General features: G+C 39.7%; 1 protein-coding gene across 1 annotated transcript in view; it reads left to right on the top strand.

Moving 5' to 3' along the window:
- LOC145344967 (protein downstream neighbor of Son-like) overlaps positions 1-18,862 on the top strand; it is a 33,057-nt gene extending 14,195 nt beyond the window's left edge. The window contains exons 2-9 of the mRNA XM_080192367.1: positions 865-1,325; positions 3,424-3,615; positions 5,408-5,586; positions 6,584-6,762; positions 7,175-7,280; positions 14,080-14,199; positions 16,643-16,829; positions 17,831-18,862. Of these exons, the coding sequence (XP_080048493.1) occupies positions 865-1,325; positions 3,424-3,615; positions 5,408-5,586; positions 6,584-6,762; positions 7,175-7,280; positions 14,080-14,199; positions 16,643-16,829; positions 17,831-18,028 (1,622 nt within the window). The 3' untranslated portion in view covers positions 18,029-18,862. The remainder of the gene's footprint in view (positions 1-864; positions 1,326-3,423; positions 3,616-5,407; positions 5,587-6,583; positions 6,763-7,174; positions 7,281-14,079; positions 14,200-16,642; positions 16,830-17,830) is intronic.
- The last annotated feature ends 1,254 nt before the right edge of the window (positions 18,863-20,116 follow it).

Raw genomic sequence — 20,116 nt, 5'->3', positions numbered from 1 at the left:
TTGTCCATCGAGTCCGCATCGATCACAATCCCACCCAGGCCCTATCCCCATAGCCCCTACATTTACCCCAGCTAGTCCCCCTGACACTAAGGGGCAATACATGGCTAATCCACCTAATGTGCACATCGTTGGACTGTGGGAGGAAACCGGAGCACTTGGAGGAAACCTATGCAGAGACGGGGAGAGCATGCAGACTCCACACAGACAGTGACCCAAGCTGGGAATCAAACCTGGGTCCCTGGCACTGTGAGGCAACACTGCTAACCATTGTGCCACTGTACCGTCTGTTTTCCTCCAGACAAATTCAGATTATCAAAAATTGAGAATTTCAACATACGCATGTTCCTGAAACAGTCGTACAATCTGTAGTTGAAAGTAATCACATTAAACCATTTGCTGTATATAATGAATAATCTTTAATTCTAATTAAATAAGACACCACAATTTATGACATTAATATAACAATACTTAAAATGATCTAATTATCAAACCTAAGTAATATTTTCCTTGAGTAAATGTCTAAAACCCTGGTGTTTACTGAGATTAGGGTTTAAATTGTAGTTTCAATAGCAATTTGAATCTGGGTGGTGAATCATGCTGGCTGAGCTCCATGAAGAAGGAAAGTGTTACTGTATGAAAATCAGTCCTCACAGGAGCATAACTTGTGCTGCTGTTATAGCCAGACAGCAAATGTAAAGTTGGGAACGTCTGCTTGAAGGAGAAATTGTAAAACATCAAAAGAAGGACCTAGCAATACTGCCCTATTCAGTACTAACTTTAATTGTATTCTGATTATTTACCATGGCCTTTCTTAATGTCAACAAATTTTACACAGTTTCAGCAAGTTTTCTTATTTTTCTGCAGGCCAACAGCCACAAGGTGGAAATCAGTTTAACTATCCCCAGAATGTCTTGGCATTTCACAAGCGGACAAAGCAAAACTATGGCCAGAGACAACAGAAAAGAACCAAAGTACCTTTTGCTAGTCCTACGGTTCCAAAGGAAGGATCAGTTGTAGCATCTCTATCATTGAATCATCAAGAGGGCGATGATGAAAAAGCTCGGTTTGAAGCTGCACAGACTCTGCTGGATATCTTCAAAGTTAATTCAGGCTATGAAGGTGTTCAGATGACTACTGTATGTGAGGCACTGCAGCATATAAATGAAAAGCTGAACACAGAAATTGCCGGCTTGAAAGATGAGCATCGGTATCTAAAGGCAGAATATAATCAGATCAGTGGGGAGCTGAAGAGATTTAAAGATGGTGAACCCAAGTGTTGCACTCAATTTCCAATATATTCAGCTATTCCACAGCTGCAAACCAAAGTAAGTTCTGAACTCAAAAATGCGGTTTGCAATGTTAATTTTGTTTCTGTTTATGGTGCACAGTAAGTTATTCTTGCTTCATTCGTTTCATTAAGAAATAAAGTTGCTGTTTATTAAATGGAGCTTTGGTGGATGCTGGTCATAGAGGTTTAAGACTTTGGGTGAGTTACTGTTAACAGGAAATCATAAAACAAATGGGATAATCACCAAGATGGTGAGAAGCTGGAAGAATTGTGATTGGCAATAAACTGTTGAATTGCAAAATTGGGACAAGACTAATAAGTCAATGGGGAGAAACCCTGTGAGGTTTGCCTGCAGCCTTCAGTCACTTTATGCCCAATCAAAGAATCTGCCATCGCGAGGGGGAGGCAGAATCTCCTTGCCATGCTGTCAATCCTGCTTCCTGCAACCCTTCCACTCTGACATTCCCCCATCCTGAGAACTCAATTTAGCCCACACTTAACCTGTCTCTGGAATCCTTCACTGATCATTTGTGTGGGCCCTAGTGTAATACCAATGGTGACCACCACTCCCAGTGGCGCTGCTGGTACTGCAGAGTTGCTGGCTTCTGATAGGCACAGTTATCAGGAGTGAGATTTCCAACCTTCAAGGGGCTTAATTTAGTGGGAGGCCTGATGCTGTCCAAATAAGTGCCTGGTTACCTTGAAGTAGCATTGGCCTTTTCACAGAAAGGTGATGCAGGACTGCCAGCAGTTCTGTAACCGGCGTGTGGGACCCATGACATTGACACCATTCTATTTTGTCTAGGTAGGTTGAAGAAGCTACAGTTGTCATTGGAGAAAAGTAGACTGAGGAGAGTTTTTATACAAGTGTACAAGATTATGGCAGGTCTAGATGAGGTAGGCAAAGCTGTTCCTGTTAACTAATAGTAGGAGGGATCTCAGATTTATGATTTTGGGCAAGAGATTCAGGGCGATAGAAGGAAGAACTTTTTTACACATCAAGTTATAATTACATGAATGAAGAACAAAGAAAATTACAGCACAGGAATAAGCACTCCAAGCCTGCATTGATCATGCTGCCCAATTGAACTAAAACCCCCTACCCTTTTGGGGACCAAATCCCTCCATTCTCATCCTATTCAAGTATTTGTCAAAACGCCCCTTAAAAGTCAGTATTGTATCTGCATCCACTAGCTCCCCCCCCATGGAACTGGCTGCTTTCAAGGCTGGTGGAAGTGGAGGCAGCGAATGAGTTTTTAAAAACTAAATTGGATGAGCATGTGAGGGAATGAAACTTGCAGGGCTTTGGGGACAGAACAAAGGAGTGGGACTGATTTGGATTGCTCTAGAGTGATGAGCCAAATAGCCACCTTCTATACTGTAATCACTCCATGACCTACCAGACCTGCGGATAGGTTGGTAGAAAGTGATGTTGGGTAATCCTGTGTTGGGTGGTTAAGTTTTATCTCTGATTGCTTCCCAATCCCTGAGCTGGGATGTGAAGTGGTTACTGTTCACCTTACAAAACATCCCAAAGATACAGCATATTTTCTTCAGGGGTCCATCCTAAGAATTAATCTGAAAGTCCTGGAAACTGACTGTGGTGTCCTAATCCTGGTATAATGGCTCTCAACCTGTTTACATCTTTGTTGTACTGCTGACCAACTTGTATTGGGAGTGCACAAAAAGGCCTGGATGGTACTGGAACCAACGTACGGCTTTCTGGAGTCCCCATGAGGGACTCCAGAATAGAGATGGGAAATATGGAATTTGCCTTTAGGACCTTTTAAATCTGGGTTCTCTGATTTTTATTATTTTATTGCTGATGTTAACCTGGTTAAAATGGAGGGGTTTACTTACTTATCTGGTTGAATTTAAACCGAAGTTTCAGAATAAATAGAAAGATATTGGAAATTACTTCACCAACCTATCTACTCTTTTGAAAATTCAGTATTGTGCTCAATTACAAATAGGTAGGATATGATTTTCAGAATCATTGAATGAACATGAATAAATACTTTTCATTCAACATGTAGTAAAGATAGAAATTACACTTGCATGAAAATAACTCTCACAAGAATATAGCACAAGTGTGACAAATGTCTGTCATCTTTATTTTTGACATTTGATTTTAGGTTTCAGCTGAATGTAGTCCAGTTCAGCCTACTGTTTACTCAAACTGCTATACTGACTGGAGCATAAAGACAAGAGTCCTGATTACCTCATCTACTCCATTCTCCTGGGCAAACTCAAATGCCAAATTGTTATCAGGAATGGGATCCACTCCCAGAACAACAATAAAAGCTGATAAAGTTTATATTAAACAGGTGAGGCCTTTTCAAAAATATTTTTATGGCTAACACATATAATACTGGACAATAACTTGCTTGTTTGGGTTCTGCCATAGCTTGTAACTAAGAATTGCAATGTGAAATAATGTGAGAAGCTAGAAAAGAAAACAGCATTCTGTCCCACCTTTTAAGTTGTCCTCTACTTCAAGTAGAAAGAAATCCTTCCACGTAACCACTGTCTACAATAAAAATACTTAATACTTCCTACGAAGAAGAGTTTTATCATTATCAGCAAGTTGACCTTCCAGTCAACAAAACCCTGTCAGTTTAGACTTTCCTTCTCACTGATAGTGTTAACTATGAGGAAGCCACTTTTCCAGACAGTCACCCTTCCCTTCTTATGCTGTATTTGTAATTTTTCTGAACTTTTATACAGCGTATCCAACAGCTTGGGTAGGAATTGAAAGTAAGAACTTGGATTTATATAATTTCTTGCTTGTCTTTAGTATGTCCCAAAGCATTTAACTGCCAATAAATCAAAAAGGAGAACTTTTTGTTCTTCTTTTGTGGGCATCACTGACTGAGCCAGTATTTATTACTCACCTGACTCATTGTTAACACTATCTACTAAAATGACCTTTTTTAATAGATCCAACAATTGATCTGCTTTTATGACTGAGCATTGTTGTGATGGTTTAAATTTATCAATCAGGAACCCCAGGTCTCTTTGACCATGCATACACATCATTTTCTTTGCTTAAGTTATAATTGCATTCTGGAGTCTTTGTCCCTGTGTGAAACACTAAATTTCCCTACATTGAATTGGAGTTAAGCGCGTTAGCAGCTGATGGTGGCTTACAATGGAATAAAAGTAACGGACGCACTGAATAAAGAGCACAATTGATTTGCGATTTCTGTACTAATGAAGGTGATGCGGATAGGAGGGGATAATGTAAGGGAGCCAACAACTTGTCACTTGATCGGGAGCTTGGCATATCTCAATGGCAGGGAGATCAGCTTAAAGTTATTTACAAGTAATACAGGTGTTTGGTGCAGCAGTAATATCATTGCACTAGTAATTCAGAGGCCCAGGCAAATGCTGTGAGAACATGGGTTCAAAGCCCAATTTACATTCAATTAATAACATCTAGAAATGAAAGTCGATCTCAGTCATGGTGACCAAAAGAATATCATTGTCATAAGAACCTACCTGATTATTAATGTCGTTTAGAGAAGAAATCTGTCTTTCACTTGATCCCAGACCTACAATAAGTGGTTGACTTTGAACTTCCCTCTGAAATGGCTGATCAAACTTAGTTAATGGGCACTTAGGGATAGGCAACAAATACTGGTTTTGACAGCAATGCCCACATCCCATGAAACAAAGGAAAATGAAAAATGAACTCAAAATGAAAATTGCCACATGTAACCAAGTTTGGAAAACAATATGGACATGAGTTTTATCCAATATTTTTTCATTTCTGCAGATAAAGCAAGTACATACAACAATTACATTCACACAAAGGAGTGAAATCATGGCTTACTACATGTGCTCAAAAACTTCAAACTTCCACTAATTAAAATCTTGTAAATTGTCTAGCTTTCTCCCTGCACTACACTATCACTGCAAGGTTTACTGATATGGTAATTTTTAATTACATTTTCTCTTGTTAAAAACTTAGTATGATGAACAGAGACTAGTCTGGCACATTTGACATTGTACTATTCACCCCTACAAAAACAATCATTAAAAAAATGTAGCTTTTGTTTGTACAGAGCAAAATATATCTGTTTGTTAAATTTTAATTTTCTTTGTTTACCTATTCAGGAACCTGAAGATAGTCCCAGTTTAAAATGTGCCTTTCAGCAGAGTATGAGATACTGGATGTACCCGAGGCTGCCATGGTTGAAACTTTTTCCAAGAATTGGTGTTGACAGTGTGTCAGCTGAAGATGGCTTACAGTGGTCCCCGGATTACAAAATACAAAATATTTTAATGAAAGACTGGTAAGTCAGTAAGAACCAGCAACAAATGTTGAAGCAGACAAGCCCAAGTATTTACTTCAGAAAAGATGCATCCATCTCCATGATTGCTGTTCTCAGTTCCAAAAATGTGTGCTCTTCTATGAATGAGACGAATGTGGAACAAAATCAAATCCTTAACCATTATCTCCTGGCTCCCCAGCATCGCATTTGAGCCAAAAATGTGTTGGGGAATCCCTCTTGGGAGTTCCCAGGTAAGGATTTACCAGGCAATTGTCCAGAGGGCTGCTTTCCCTTGGAGAATTGCTTTGGGCTGGGAACCATCTGACAAAGCGATTTATGTTTTGGGCGGTTCTACCAGCTTTACCCTTGTAGTTATTTCATATTTACTCTGAAAGAGTTAGAAGGGGATAAAGCACTTCTAACTTCAGAGCAATTATTTTAAAGACTCGTCCCCTGAAACTCCAGCAGGCTGTCTGATTGGGATTTAATTCTGAGTGGACTCCCCAAAATGACTGTGACAAGTTTGTCGACGGCTCCCCAGTTGGTGGATGGGCCCATCACTGCGAGCATTAAATTCCACCCAGTGACTGCAGAATGGAATTCTGGATGAGGTGGTGGAAGCTAAAACCTAGAAATTGTTTTAAGAAATTGCTGGTTGCTGTGATGTGTGTAGCCTTTTCTGGATCGATGAAGCATGATGTACCGATGGACTTCCTTGCCTGTGTGTGAACTTAACAAACTGGCAGACTGAAGAAGGCCTGCTGGTCCATCCAGCCTGTTTCATGCAATCATATCCTTGGGCATCACATTCTCTAATTCTTAGTTTATATCTAATGATCCAGAATATAAATTATGCTGCAGTGGTTTGCAGGATTCTTCATGGGAATAAAGGAAACATTTCAATTAGAACTGTTAAGAGTGTCATTGTTTTTGGCCGAAGTAATACAAAATCATCATACCTTTTTTAAACTTGTTCTAATTTTTCACATATTGAAATCTGTAATAAATTCTATTCTAGGCTGTCGACCTTTAGCTCACTCTTTGACCTTCTTCAGTCTGGTCATTGCCCTTTCTTTTACATCTGTACATACCAATTCACAGTGCTCTTCAGGGCTGCTCAGGAATCCAGAAAAGAATCAATTACTGCCTTGTTGTACCCAGCAAGTGTGGAAGTTTTAGAAGCAATGAGATTGTCAGGTAAATGATTTATGTTGCATAATTCATTTTGAATTGAATACAATTGCATTGCAATAAACAGCATTCTTGGGAATCGAGTAATACTAATAATGAAATTTTAAATGCCAAGTATTGAAAAATTATTTGCTCTTATGAATATTTTGATGCATACGTGCCAACAGTTTCAGCACTGTTCGGCGTGAAACGTTTAATCATTTGCATCATTGTCAACTCTGACTGATATAATCGCATAAAATGACTGAAAATGAAGATACTGAACATTTATGAGAACTAATGTATCCTTGGAACAAGCACTGTATAAATAGAAGGAATGTTAAGTAATTATACTTAAAACTTTTGGAGCTTTAAGTAGATGAATGGATTAAAATGATTTGGTGGTGTTTTGCCTATGAACGGATTTCATATTTTGCAGAATTTGTATTTTCAACATATTTAGTGGAGCACTCTCCAAAAACTGGTCACATGAACCTTTCTTCACCAGATGGACATGGGTTAGTGCACCTTAAACCAGCTTGTTTGTGAGTAACCCAATTTTTTTTATTATTTTACTGTACCATAAGTTCCTTTTAAGTTTTCAGTTGCATACTTTGCATATTGTTTCCCAGTCATAAATACTCTATGTTGCCAGATAGCAATATGTTGAGGTATGTCAGTTAGTCCCTTTCTCCTATCCTGGAAGATGAACAGTATCTCTTTTCCCACCTACATGAAAAGGAACAAAAGATTTATTAACCAAGGGATGGTAGATCAGTGGCTGCAAATCAAATTTATGAACAAGGGCTTTCCAAAATGAGCGTTTTGATTGCATTTGCTTTTGAGCAAGAGCTTTATGGTGTTTTAATATATATTTTTTTAGTAGTTTTAGAAGGTATTCTGTTTTTAATTGGGTCCAATAAGCCAAGAACTATCACATAGTAATGGACATAATGAATACATTGCATTTGATTTCAACATTATGTTGAGTTTCGCGCAGAATCTAGATGCGTGAATACGATGGTAAAGAGGGAAATGCTAGTAAAGTTGGGCAGGCAGCCCATTTAAATCACCATTGCGTCCGTTTTGGGCATGGTTTGGAACGCAGCCATTTTTGGGCCTTGGTAAAGTGGGCATCTGCGCATGCACAAATCACGCTAATTGCTTTGTGCCCGACTTTACCACGGTTTTGCGCCAGAAAACGGGTGTGATGCAATGGTAAAATCGGGCCCATAATCTCAGAATAAAGGATAGGTCATTTAAGACTTAGATGAATTGGAATTTTTTTCACTCAGAGGGTGAGGAATGTTTGGAATTTCCTACCCCAGAGTTCTTTGAAAGGTCATTCATTGAGAATGTTCCAATAGAAATTGATAGATTCTGGAGTCTACTTAAATCAAGGGATATGGAGATAGAGTGGGAAAATGGTGTTGAGGTGGGTGATCAACTGTGATCAATTGAATGGAAGAGCAGGCTCGATGGGCTGAATGGCCTAGCCCTGTTCCTATATTCCTGGTTGTAGTATTTGAATAACTGCAAATGTACAAGATGATTTGTATACTGTTTTCCTGATGTGGGATTTCAGTTTTATGAAATTATGTAGATCTGGCATCATTTGGAAGGCACCTGGTTATGCAGCTTATTGTAATTTAATGAGTTGCTGTGATGTTCACCCTCTTGCTCTGCTATCCTGATCATTGACTGTGTGGCTATAACTTCTTTGGAGGTTCAAGTTATGGAGCAGAAGACTAAAACCCTGGGATATTCATTTAGGTGAAACATCTGAAGGATGAGTTTATGCTAGTAGTAACATACCAGGAACATACGCAGAGAATAAAGTTCCTTTCAGTTCACACAAGGACAGGAATATGCATGGGCATTCATGATTCTAGGAGTTGGGGGAAAATACAATTCTATCGATACGTTAACTTTCCCCAGTCATTTTGCTTCAATAGTCCTGGAGAAATTGATGATGTCTGTGACCTGTAACCAAATTGTGGGCAATAATTTGGCCAATGCTACAAGTGCTTCCTGTTGTTCAGATGGAAGGTAGTGCAAACATAAATTAATGACCAAGGTGATTTGCCAACTAGCAGTGCAATACAGATGATAGTGATAATCTGGTGTTCTCCCTGTGGCTACAAGAGCAGACCAGAGGCAAACAATTGTGCAGTGAGTACCTCATTTTCTGATTCCCTAAAGTCTGTCCACTATCCTCTAGATCGGAGAGTGGCAAATTTTGTGCCTTTGTTTCAAAAGGGCTGCAGGGAAAAGCCTGCGAACTACAGGCCAGTGGGCCTCACATCTGTGGTGGGTAAATTGTTGGAAGGTATTTTGAGAGACAGGACCTACAGGCATTTAGAGATGCAAGGACTGATTGGGGCAGTCAGCATGGCTTTGTGAGTGGAAAATAATGTCTCACAAATTTGATTAATTTTTTGAAGGGGTAACCAAGAAGGTAGATCAGGGCAGTGCAGTTGATGTTGTCTACGTGGACTTTAGCGAGACCTTTGACAAGGTACTGCATGGTAGGTTGTTGCATAAGGTTAAATCTAATGGGATCCAGGGTGAGGTTACAAAATTGGCTTCTTGACAGAACCAGAGGGTGGTTGTAGAGAATTGTTTTCAAACTGGAGACCTGTGACCAGTGGTGTGCCTTGGGGATCAGTGCTGGGTCCACTGTTATTTGTCATTTATATTAATGATTTGGATGAGAATGTAGGAGGCATGGTTAGTAAGTTTGCAGATGACACTAAGACTGCTGGCATAGTGGACAGTGAAGAAAGTTATCTCCAATTGCAATGGGATCTTGATCAATTGGGCCATTGGGCTGACGAATGGCAAATGGAGTTTAATTTAGACAAATGAGAGGTGATACATTTTGGTAGATAGAACCAGGGCAGGACTTACTCAGTTAATGGTAGGGTGTTGGGGAGAGTTACAGAACAAAGAGATCTCAGGATACATGTTCATAGCTCCTTGAAATGGAGTCACAGGTGGACGGAGTGGTGAAGAAGGCATTCAGCATGCTTGGTTTCATCAGTCAGAACATTGAATACAGGAGTTGGAATGTCTTGTTGAAGTTGTACAAGACATTGCTAAGGCCACACTTGGATACTGTGTACAATTCTGGTCACCCAATTATAGAAAGGATATTGTTAAACTGAAAAAGTGCAGAAAAGATTTACTAGGATGCTACCGGGACTTGTTGGTTTGAGTTATAAGGAGAGGCTGGATAGACTGGGACTTTTTTCTTTGGAACGTAGGAGGCTGAGGGGTGGCCTTTATAGAGGTCTATAAAATAATGAAGGGCACAGATCAGCTTGATAGTGAATATCTTTTCCCAAAGGTAGGGAAGTCTAAAACTAGAGGGCATAGGTTTAAGGTGAGAGGGGAGAGATACAAAAGTGTTCAGAGGGCAATTTTTTCACATGAAGGGTAGTGAGTGTCTAGAACAAGCTGCCAGAGGTAGTAGTAGAGGCAGGTACAATTTTGTCTTTTAAAAGCATTTAGATAGTTACATGGGTAAGATGGGTATAGAGGTATATGGGTCAAATGCGGCATTTGGGTTAGCTTACGGGCAGCATGGACAAGTTGGGCCGAAGGACCTGTTTCCATCCTGCAAACCTCTATGACTGTATCTACAAGGCAAAGTCTGAAGTGTGGTGGAATACTCTCCCCTTGTCTGAGTGCAGCTCCAACAACAGGATCACGCAGGACAAAGCTGCCTGCTTGATTGGCATCCATTCCACAGTCACTCCCTCCATCATCAACATGTAGCAGCAGCACTGTATACCATCTAAAAGCTGCAAAGCAAGAACTCACCAAGGGTCCTTAGCACGTTCCGTGACCAAAACAAGGGCAGCAGATACAATGGACATGTTCCCCTCCAAGCCACTCACCATCCTGACTTGGAAATATATCACTGCTCCTTCACTGTTGATGAGTTAAAATCTTAGAACTCCCTCCTAATAGCACTGTGGGTGTATCACATGGGTGGTTAATCAAGTGGAGTTTCTGGTCAATGGTAATCCCCAGGATATTGATGGAAGGGGATCCAGTGATGATAATGCCATTGAATGTCAAGAGGCAATGTTTAGATTCTCCCTTATTTGAAATGATCATTACCTGACACTTGTGTGGCACAAACGTTGCTTGCCACTTGTCAGCCCAAGCCCCTGGTTATTGTCGGGGTCTTATTGTATTTGGACACGGACTTGTCAGTATCTGAGGAATTGCAAGTGGTGCTGAACATTGTGCAATCATCAGCGAACATTCACACTTCTGATTTTATGATGGAAGGAAGGTCATAAATGAAGCAGTTGAAAATGGTGAGGCCTAGCACACTCCCCTGAGGAACTGAATTTAAGATGACTGGCAATCACAACAATCTTCCTTTTCCCAACCAATGGCGACTCCCCCCACCTGAATCTCATTGACTCCAGTTTTGCTAGTGCTCATTGATACTACATTTAGTCAAGTGCAGCCTTGATATCTAGTGCAGTGATTCACATAAGAACATAAGAAATAGGAGCAGGAGTAGGCCATCTAGCCCTTCGAGCCTGCCCCGTCATTCAATAAGATCATGGCTGATCTGTCGTGGCTCAGTTCCACATTCCCGCCCTCTCCCCATAACCCTTAATCCCCTCTCTTATCAAAAACCCATCAACCCGCTTCTTAAAAATATTTAGCGAGGTAGCCTCCAACACTTCAACGGGCAGAGAATTCCAGAGATTCACCACCCTTTGAGTGAAGAAATTCTTCCTCAACTCTGTTCTAAACCGCCCCCCCTTTATCTTGAGGCTGTGCCCCCTAGTCCTACTGTCCTTTCTGAGCGGGAAGAGCCTTTCCACCTCTATCCTATCCATCCCATTCAACATCTTATACATCTCAATGAGATCTCCCCTCATTCTTCTAAACTCTAACGAGTACAAGCCTAGTTTATTCAGCCTCTCCTCATAGCTCAACCCCCTCAACTCCGGCATCAGCCTATTAAACCTCCTCTGCACTCCCTCCAAGGGAGGGAGTAAGTACGGCGCCCAAAACTGCACACAGTACTCCAGCTGCGGCCTCACCAATGCCCTATACAGCCGCAGCAAGACCTCCCTACTTTTATATTCAATCCCCCTCGCTATGAAGGCCAGCATCCCATTTGCCTTCCTGACCACCTGCTGCACCTGCAAGCTGGGTTTTTGCGACTCGTGCACAAGGACCCCGAGCTCCCTCTGCACCGTCGCCTGCTGCAGTTTTTCTCCACGTAATAATCCTTCCTACCATTATTCCTACCAAAGTGGACCACCTCGCACTTGCCAACATTAAATTCCATTAAATTCTGAGGAGTCACAAATGGAGCTGACCACCACTTCTGACCTTATGATGGGAGGAAGGTCATTGGTGAAGTAGCTGAAGATGCTTGGGCCTTGGACATTGCCCTGGGAGACTCCTGGAGCTGAGATAACTGACCCTCCAGAACCATCTTCCCTTGTGCCAGGTATGACTAAAACCAGCAGAGCGTTTTCTCCCTGAATAAAAACAAATTACTGCAGATGCTGGAATCTGAAACCCTGAGAGAAACTGCTGGAAAATCTCAGCAGGCCTGGCAGCATCTGCAAGGAGAGAAAAGAGCTGATGTCCTGAGTCCAGATGACCCCTTGACAAAGCTTTGACAAAAACTGCAGCATGCGACGGTGCAGAGGGACCTCGGGGTCCTTGTGCATGAGTCGCAAAAACCCAGCCTGCAGGTGCAGCAGGTGGTCAGGAAGGCAAATGGGATGCTGGCCTTCATAGCGAGGGGGATTGAATATAATAAAAGTAGGGAGGTCTTGCTGCAGCTGTATAGGGCCCTGGTGAGGCCGCAGCTGGAGTACTGTGTGCAGTTTTGGTCGTTGCACTTACGCAAGGATATTTTGGCCTTGGAGGGAGTGCAGAGGAGGTTTACTAGGCTGATGCCGGAGTTGAGGGGGTTGAACTATGAGGAGAGGCTGAATAAACGAGGCTTGTACTCGTTAGAGTTTAGAAGAATGAGGGGAGATCTCATTGAGACGTATAAAATGTTGAATGGGATGGATAGGATAGAGGTGGAGAGGCTCTTCCCGCTCAGAAAGGACAGTAGGACTAGAGGGCACAGTCTCAAGATAAAGGGGGGGCGGTTTAGAACGGAGTTGAGGAATTTCTTCACTCAAAGGGTGGTGAATCTCTGGAATTCTCTGCCCGTTGAAGTAATGGAGGCTACCTCGCTAAATATTTTTAAGAAGCGGGTTGATGGGTTTTTGATAAGAGAGGGGATTAAGGGTTATGGGGAGAGGGCGGGAATGTGGAACTGAGCCACGACAGATCAGCCATGATCTTATTGAATGGCGGGGCAGGCTCAAGGGGCTAGATGGCCTACTCCTGCTCCTATTTCTTATGTTCTTATGTTCAAAGGGGTCATCTGGGCTCAAAACCTAAGCTCCCCTCTCTCCCCACAGATGCCGCCAGGCCCGCCGAGACCCTCCAGCACCCTCTCTTTTGCTTTCCCCCTGAATGTGGCTCTCGAGTCACATGTAGACCAGACCAGGGTAAGGACGGCAGATTTCCCTCCCTCAAGAACGTTAGTGAACCAGATGGGTTTTTATAATAATCCATGAGAGTTTCACAGTCACTATGACTTCATATTACAGATTTTTAAAAATTAAAACGTGGATTTCCTTTTTTGTGAAATCAACTGAATTGAAATTGCCACCAGCTGTAATGTTGGGATTTGAACCCTGGACCCCAGGGCATGGGTTCTCAATACTACCAGTCAAGGGACATTTTCAGATGGCAACCACTCACTGCCCACATCTCCAATTCTTTTGCCAGTCATCTTCAAGCTTTCAGCTCTGATTTCTGTTTCTTCAATGTTTATTTATTTGTGTCACAAGGAGGCTTACATTAACACTGCAATGAAGTTACTGTGAGAATCCCACCTTTGGAGTTCAGCTCTTTCATCTATGTTTGGAGCGAGGCTGTAATAAAATTAGAACAGGAGCTGAGTGGCCCTGGGGGAACCCAAACTGAGCACCATTGTGCATGTGTAGGTGTACCATTGCCACATTTCCTTTGCCAGCCAGAGGTGGCAATTGGCAGATACTATGGCAGCACAACCTTAGTTTTCTGTTTCTGAATGACATTTAATTAAACAGCTCCAAGGTTGAAAAGCTGAGTGCAAACTGCTGGAATCTGAATGTTTAGCTTCTAAGACCAGATTTAATACTCAATTGACTCGATGAATGAATAACCGCATAAGTAATTAAACTAGCAACTTTGTTTATTAATCAGATGCACTGTATATCATATGTAATATTTTAATCTTCTTTTTAATAGGAATAATATAGGAAATATTAAAAAAGCAGTTACTGATTCACATTCACAGAAGTCTTTTCCACCCATAAAGACAGAACCTCAGGAAGAAATTCCTGCATCAGACTCATCAGAATGTTATCCGTATCCTTTTCAATGTTATTGGAATTTACTCTCCAGCAAGATGCCAAAAAAATCATGGGTGTCCAGCTTATTAGTATTCACCTTTATGGTAATTTATACGATGGAGTATTACTGGTGTCAAACTTCTCAAGAGCCCATAATTTAATTCAGATATTGTCCAGTTTTCAGAAAGTTATTGGAATTGAAGGTAAACAGAATAAATTATTCATTAGACACGAAGATCCATGTACAAAAAATATTTTCCATCAATACTCCTGGTGGCTGAACTGTGGAGTTCATCAAGGTCCTAGGTTTGATTCCTGGGTTTTCTTTAAATTAATTGATTTTTAGTTCTGATGTTGTTGGGGATGTTATAATTAGCCTCTGTGCTCTGAATCAACCCCTATTATCGTACTCAAAAATTAATACAAAAGTGTTGTAGATGCCACAAATCTGAAATTAAAATAGAAAATGCTGGTAATACTTAACAGGTTATGCAGCATCTGTAGACTGTGAAACTGAGTTCATATTTCAGGTCTATGGCTTTCTGATGAAGGATCGTCGAACAGGACATTAACTGTTTCTCTCCACCAAAACACGTTACAGTACATTTGATTCTGCAATATCATTCATGCAATTTATGCAAACATTCTGTGATCTAATTTTGTTATTGTGACTTGTTAAGATTCATATTTTAAAACATGAGTGAAGAATACAACCAATGTTTATTATGACACAAGCTTTGAATAACAAGAAATGAATGTTGCAAAATTTATTATAAGTGTAGAGGGTTTTTAAATTGTTTTTATTGTTGTAATAATTCAAAGCATTTATTGAATTAAGAGTAATGGATATGAATAACAGGAAGTAACCAGACAAGGCAACTATTGAAATAGGAAGGTTTTTAAAGAAATGTTAACTCAATTATTAGACCAGTCTTTAAAGCATATGGATGTAATTAGTTCCGGTTTCTCAAAAAAGGCACTGCACAACTTAGTCCTTTATTAAGCTTTGCTGGCAAGTGGAAGGTTCAACAGTGAAACTGATCAGTAAGTCCTTAAACAAACTTACTTCATACCAACCTGGAAATCACAAAAATCTGCAGATCAGTTCTATTTTGTTCCCATTTTCTCTTGAATATGTACACATAGAGCAGTCCAAAATCTCTCCTTTTAAACTCTTATGGACTAGATTTACATAATTGGTGCCATGTCTACTCTTTGTATGACGACACTAAAATAAGTTAAACAAACCTGTGTAAACTGAATCTAATAAATAGACATACAACTATCAATAGCTGACAAGAATACTTATCATTTTTTCTGACAAGTATCAGTTAAATTTCTATACAGTTTATTATTTTCTATAGCTAGTAATGGAGCATGGAACCTATTGATATTTTGTCATTAATCATGCTTCCCTTTGTTCTTGTTTATTCCATCTCTCCAGTACATTACTTTCACACTTTGTTGTTCATTTTATTAGTATGGCTATTTTATGATCCAATAAAATTTGAATGCAACTTTCATTAATACATTAGTCAAAACGTAGAATATAAGAACTGGAAGGCTATGCTGGAACTGTGCTGGTTAGTCTACAGCTGGAGTATTGCATGCAATTCCAGTCACTGCACTGTAAGAAAGATTTGATTGTGCTAGGTAGGGTACAGAGGAGATTTACAAAGAGGTTGTCTGGACGAGAGATCAGATTGATTATGCTCAGGTTGTTTCCTTTGGAGCAAAGAAAGCTCAGCGTGGGAACCTGATTGAAGTGTATAGAATTATGAGTGGATGGAATATTCTATTTCCCTAGGTTGAGGGGTCTATAACCAAGAGGCATAAACCTGAGTGACAGGACATTTAGAGGGGATTTGAGGGAGGTTTATTCCTGTACAGGGGTTTGTGGATCTGGAATTCATTTGCTAAAACAGCAGTAGAGGCAGAAACCCTCAATGTTTAGAAAGTAGATCAATATGCACCTGAAGTGTCATAAAATATAAAACTATGGAGCAGGAGCTGGAAAGGAGGACTAGGCTGCACGGCTCCTTGTCAGCTCATCTGGACATGATGGACCAAGTGGCCTCCTATGCTGTGAATTCCTATGATTAACTGCATGGGCAGGATTTTCTGACTGCACTCACTCCAAAACTGGAAAAGGGTCTTTCTGTGGTCTGCTCCTCGCCCGCTACGATTCTTGTGGTGGGTGGAATGGAAAAATTCACCCCTATGTTTTCCATTTTAATGCATTACTTCTATATTCATCAGTTTGGGACTAATTATAATAATGTGATCTTTGTTTGTTGTTACAAATATTTCTTTTCCTCTGCATTGAAAACAGGAAAATCCCACAGCAACATGTACAAAACCAAATGTACAATGTAAGCTAATAATTTACCAGCAGTGTTACAATAATTTTGTATTCAATTCAATTATTGGAAGTATTATCCTTAATTTATTCTGATCAGGCACCGGCAATATCAGGATTCACAACTGAAATTTCTGGTTGTAGTAGAAGGGCCCTATATAACATCCTTAATAACCTTTCTAATGAACTCACCACATATGGTTGCACAAGAGGGCGTACAAAGAGGACTGCCACCCACACTGCTTTGCCCTGTGGCCTTCCCCGGAGCTTCTTTACAATTGCTTCAGGTAAGTTTCTGTTGCATGAATTGAATAAAGTGCATGAATCAAAGAATTGTAAAATCATCTGTCAAAATGATTTAAAAAAATACTTTTCACTTAGTAATTTAAAAAGAAAAGCAAATAGTAAATATAGAATTTACTTTGAGGGGGGAACTGAGGCAGTGTGTATTTATATGTGGGCATTATTGTTTTGCTTTGGTTACAAATCTGATTTGCTGTTAGATGTGGTCTTAACATCAAAGGGGGAGAAAATGATAGCCTTGGTATTCACGGAGATAAGGAGGAGTCTTGTTTGCAAGGGTTGGAGGAAGTCACAAAATGCCAGGGATGTGATAGTCTGCTAATTTAAAGGCAGGGTCTTATCATTTTTTAAACTGTTTCCTGACCAGCAGCCAATTTGATTCAGCTGCCAGGTGGGTAAACCACCAGTGAGAAGTAGTAGACCCCGACTATTGGCAACAGCCCCTAGTAACTGGGATACATTACAGGTTGGGAGCTCTGGTAGGTAGGCAGACAGGGAGAGAGAGGTGAGGTTAGACGATTGTAGTTTGAGGGGCTGGTGGGAACACTCATGCTATTATTGCACAGCAACAGTTCCTTTCTATTCGTTAGCTCCATCAGCCTTTAAATTTAAATCATTGCCAACATATCAGGAATGGAATGGCATTTACATATTACAATTTCAGGCTGGTTGCTATGGAACTGATTACTTGAATACTCCACATGGTGGTTTAAAGGGTAGAGGGCATTTGTATGGTGATTGGGGTCTGGAGTTTTGCAAATTTGCTGCTTCAGGCCTATTTGGATTGAGGTCACTGAACATAGTATAAAGGGGAGTAAGAACTTAGAAAGAAATGCTCACAATTATTTCCTTACTACTTCTTTTGCTGTATTATTATTTCAACATTATGTAACCACTTTTGTTAAGCCTTTTGAAAACACTCCAGAGTATTTATCATATGTAATATACAATATAATTATAGACTTTTGTTTTCTCCGTCTTGTAGGTTGCTAATACCTGTGGAAAAGTCCAGGGTTGCCTTGGCCCGACAGACTCTTACAGTTTAGAAATTACAGGTCCTATTCTTCCTCACTCCATGGACTGTATCAATCATATTCTTCAGTGTAATGAGTATGGTGGAACATTGACAGTGGTTAATGTTCAGGACTGCACCTCTGTCTTCAATGTACATTTACCTAGTTAGTCAAAATCGATGTGTGATATGTATATTGTCACCACTATATCCGGCATAGTTATATTTAAAAAAAACTTAAGAAAACTTTTGCCAAGAACTGTTGTACCCCTCCAGCAAACTGTTCTACATTTCTACAGAATTCTTGCTTACTCTGAGGCCAAGCTGCTGTCCCAAAGCTAAGTGAATTGTAATGGAAAATAAGTATATTTACAAAAAAAAAACTCATACCTATAATTTAAATGCAGTAATGATCTTACCAATGTAGATTTGTCATATGATTAAATGTAATTTTCAAAAATGTCCAGTTTTACTATTTCCATTTCAGGCCAGGATTTTCCCTCACGTGCTATTAGCAGAGTTCATTCACTGATACCTAATTATTCTGTGAACTGTAACTACACTATTATTGTGAAAACGTTTTTTCCTGTACCTGGCACAATACCGATCAATATTGTGAATAAATGTATATCCCTTTTTATAATCTAGTTTGATTATGGCAATAGAATCCACTGAGTTATATTTATATTCTCTATTAATCATTGACTAAAAGGAAAAAATGTGATAATAGCAGAGTCTGGACACAGTGCAGGGAATATCTTATTAACAATTATTTTGCATTAAACTAAAGGTTAAATATTGGGTATAAAATAAATGTTATCTATATTTGGTGCACGATAAATGAAGACAGCTGTAATAAATATTAAATGTATATTAATGCTGTAATGCGCATTTTGTGTCGATGTAATCTGTAATGTTTTTCATGTAAGCTAATACTTGATCCATGAATACATTGCAACATGCAAGTTATTTAATTGTCTGTCAATTAAATGTACATATATAAGATCTATTGTTTAATAGACTAATTATTTCATGCTTCCTGTTATACATTTGTGTTGCAAATTATTTTCTAAATTTATTAAAACAATGAAAAATTAAAGTTAGTCATTTTCAGTTTTTAAATTATTAATGTGGCCTGTTATTGTAATTTCTATATTGCTGAAAGGGTTAAAAATCACAAGCTACAAGGTGGACCTCAGTCACAAGGAAAGCTATGTGCACATGACAGGTTTTGATTAAAGTAAGCCCAGATAATGGTCAATGACTAATTGAATGATGTGCAGCTACTGCCCATTAGAACAACGAACAATGGAAAGGGAGATTGATACACCATTGGTCAGAGATATAGCTATTTTTAATATGATAATATGCACAAGTTTTAATTGGACATTATACCCTTATATATGTATGATGTAACCTTAACTATGATTGGATAGGTATTGGTACATGCTAATTACTTGAAATCAAAGCTGAAACTTTAATTGCCTTTGTTTTTTTTATTTTTCATTGATAGCTATGGTTTGATAAATCATCTTGACACCACTGTTACTTTGGCTACTTGAGAAGAATGAGTGTTTTTGAATACACCAAGAAAACCACTGAAACATTGTGAAGCCAATGCCCTTCATTACAAGCATCATCATGGTTGAAAATGGTAGAGAAGAATAGAGAGGTGTTGATTAGGTGATGTACATCTTTGGTTCTAAAGTTCTGTAGATTATAGGAGAAAGGGAGGACTTAAAGTTGGCTATTTTATGTTGAGATTGTGGGAAAGAACACAAAGAAGGCAATGCTGTAGTAGTTATGACTTGAGGAATTTCAGCATGTAGAACAGTACATATGCAGATTTGAAGGTAGGAATATTCAAAGAAAACTTATTTTCATACATTGCCTATAACAATATGAAATGGCCTGACACATGTCAGGACATAAAATGAAATGACACTGAGCCACATAAGATATAGGAATCTGAACTTCCTAAGAGTCGCAATCAGAGTTGGATTGCCACTCTGCTCCTAGTTTCTTACCTGAATCTTCTTTTCCATATTATCTCCAACCTTCCTATCTGGGCTAGGTGAGATCCAGCCAGTGCAGTGCCTTCCCATAGCCGAGTGTTGAGGGCAGCTTAGTCTAATACAAGGAGACCATACATACCCTTTTAACAGCACTAGCTGCTGTGAACTAAGTTAAAATTTAAAAGTCATTGACAGTTCAGGGAGAGAGTAAGAGTAGGTAGGATTTTGGAGGCGAGGTGGTTAG

The sequence above is a fragment of the Carcharhinus amblyrhynchos genome, chromosome 7 (genome assembly GCF_965287045.1).
Source record: "Carcharhinus amblyrhynchos chromosome 7, sCarAmb.v2.hapA, whole genome shotgun sequence".
NCBI classification, from domain to species: Eukaryota; Metazoa; Chordata; class Chondrichthyes; order Carcharhiniformes; family Carcharhinidae; genus Carcharhinus; species Carcharhinus amblyrhynchos.
This window is presented reverse-complemented; position numbering and strand designations above follow the sequence as displayed.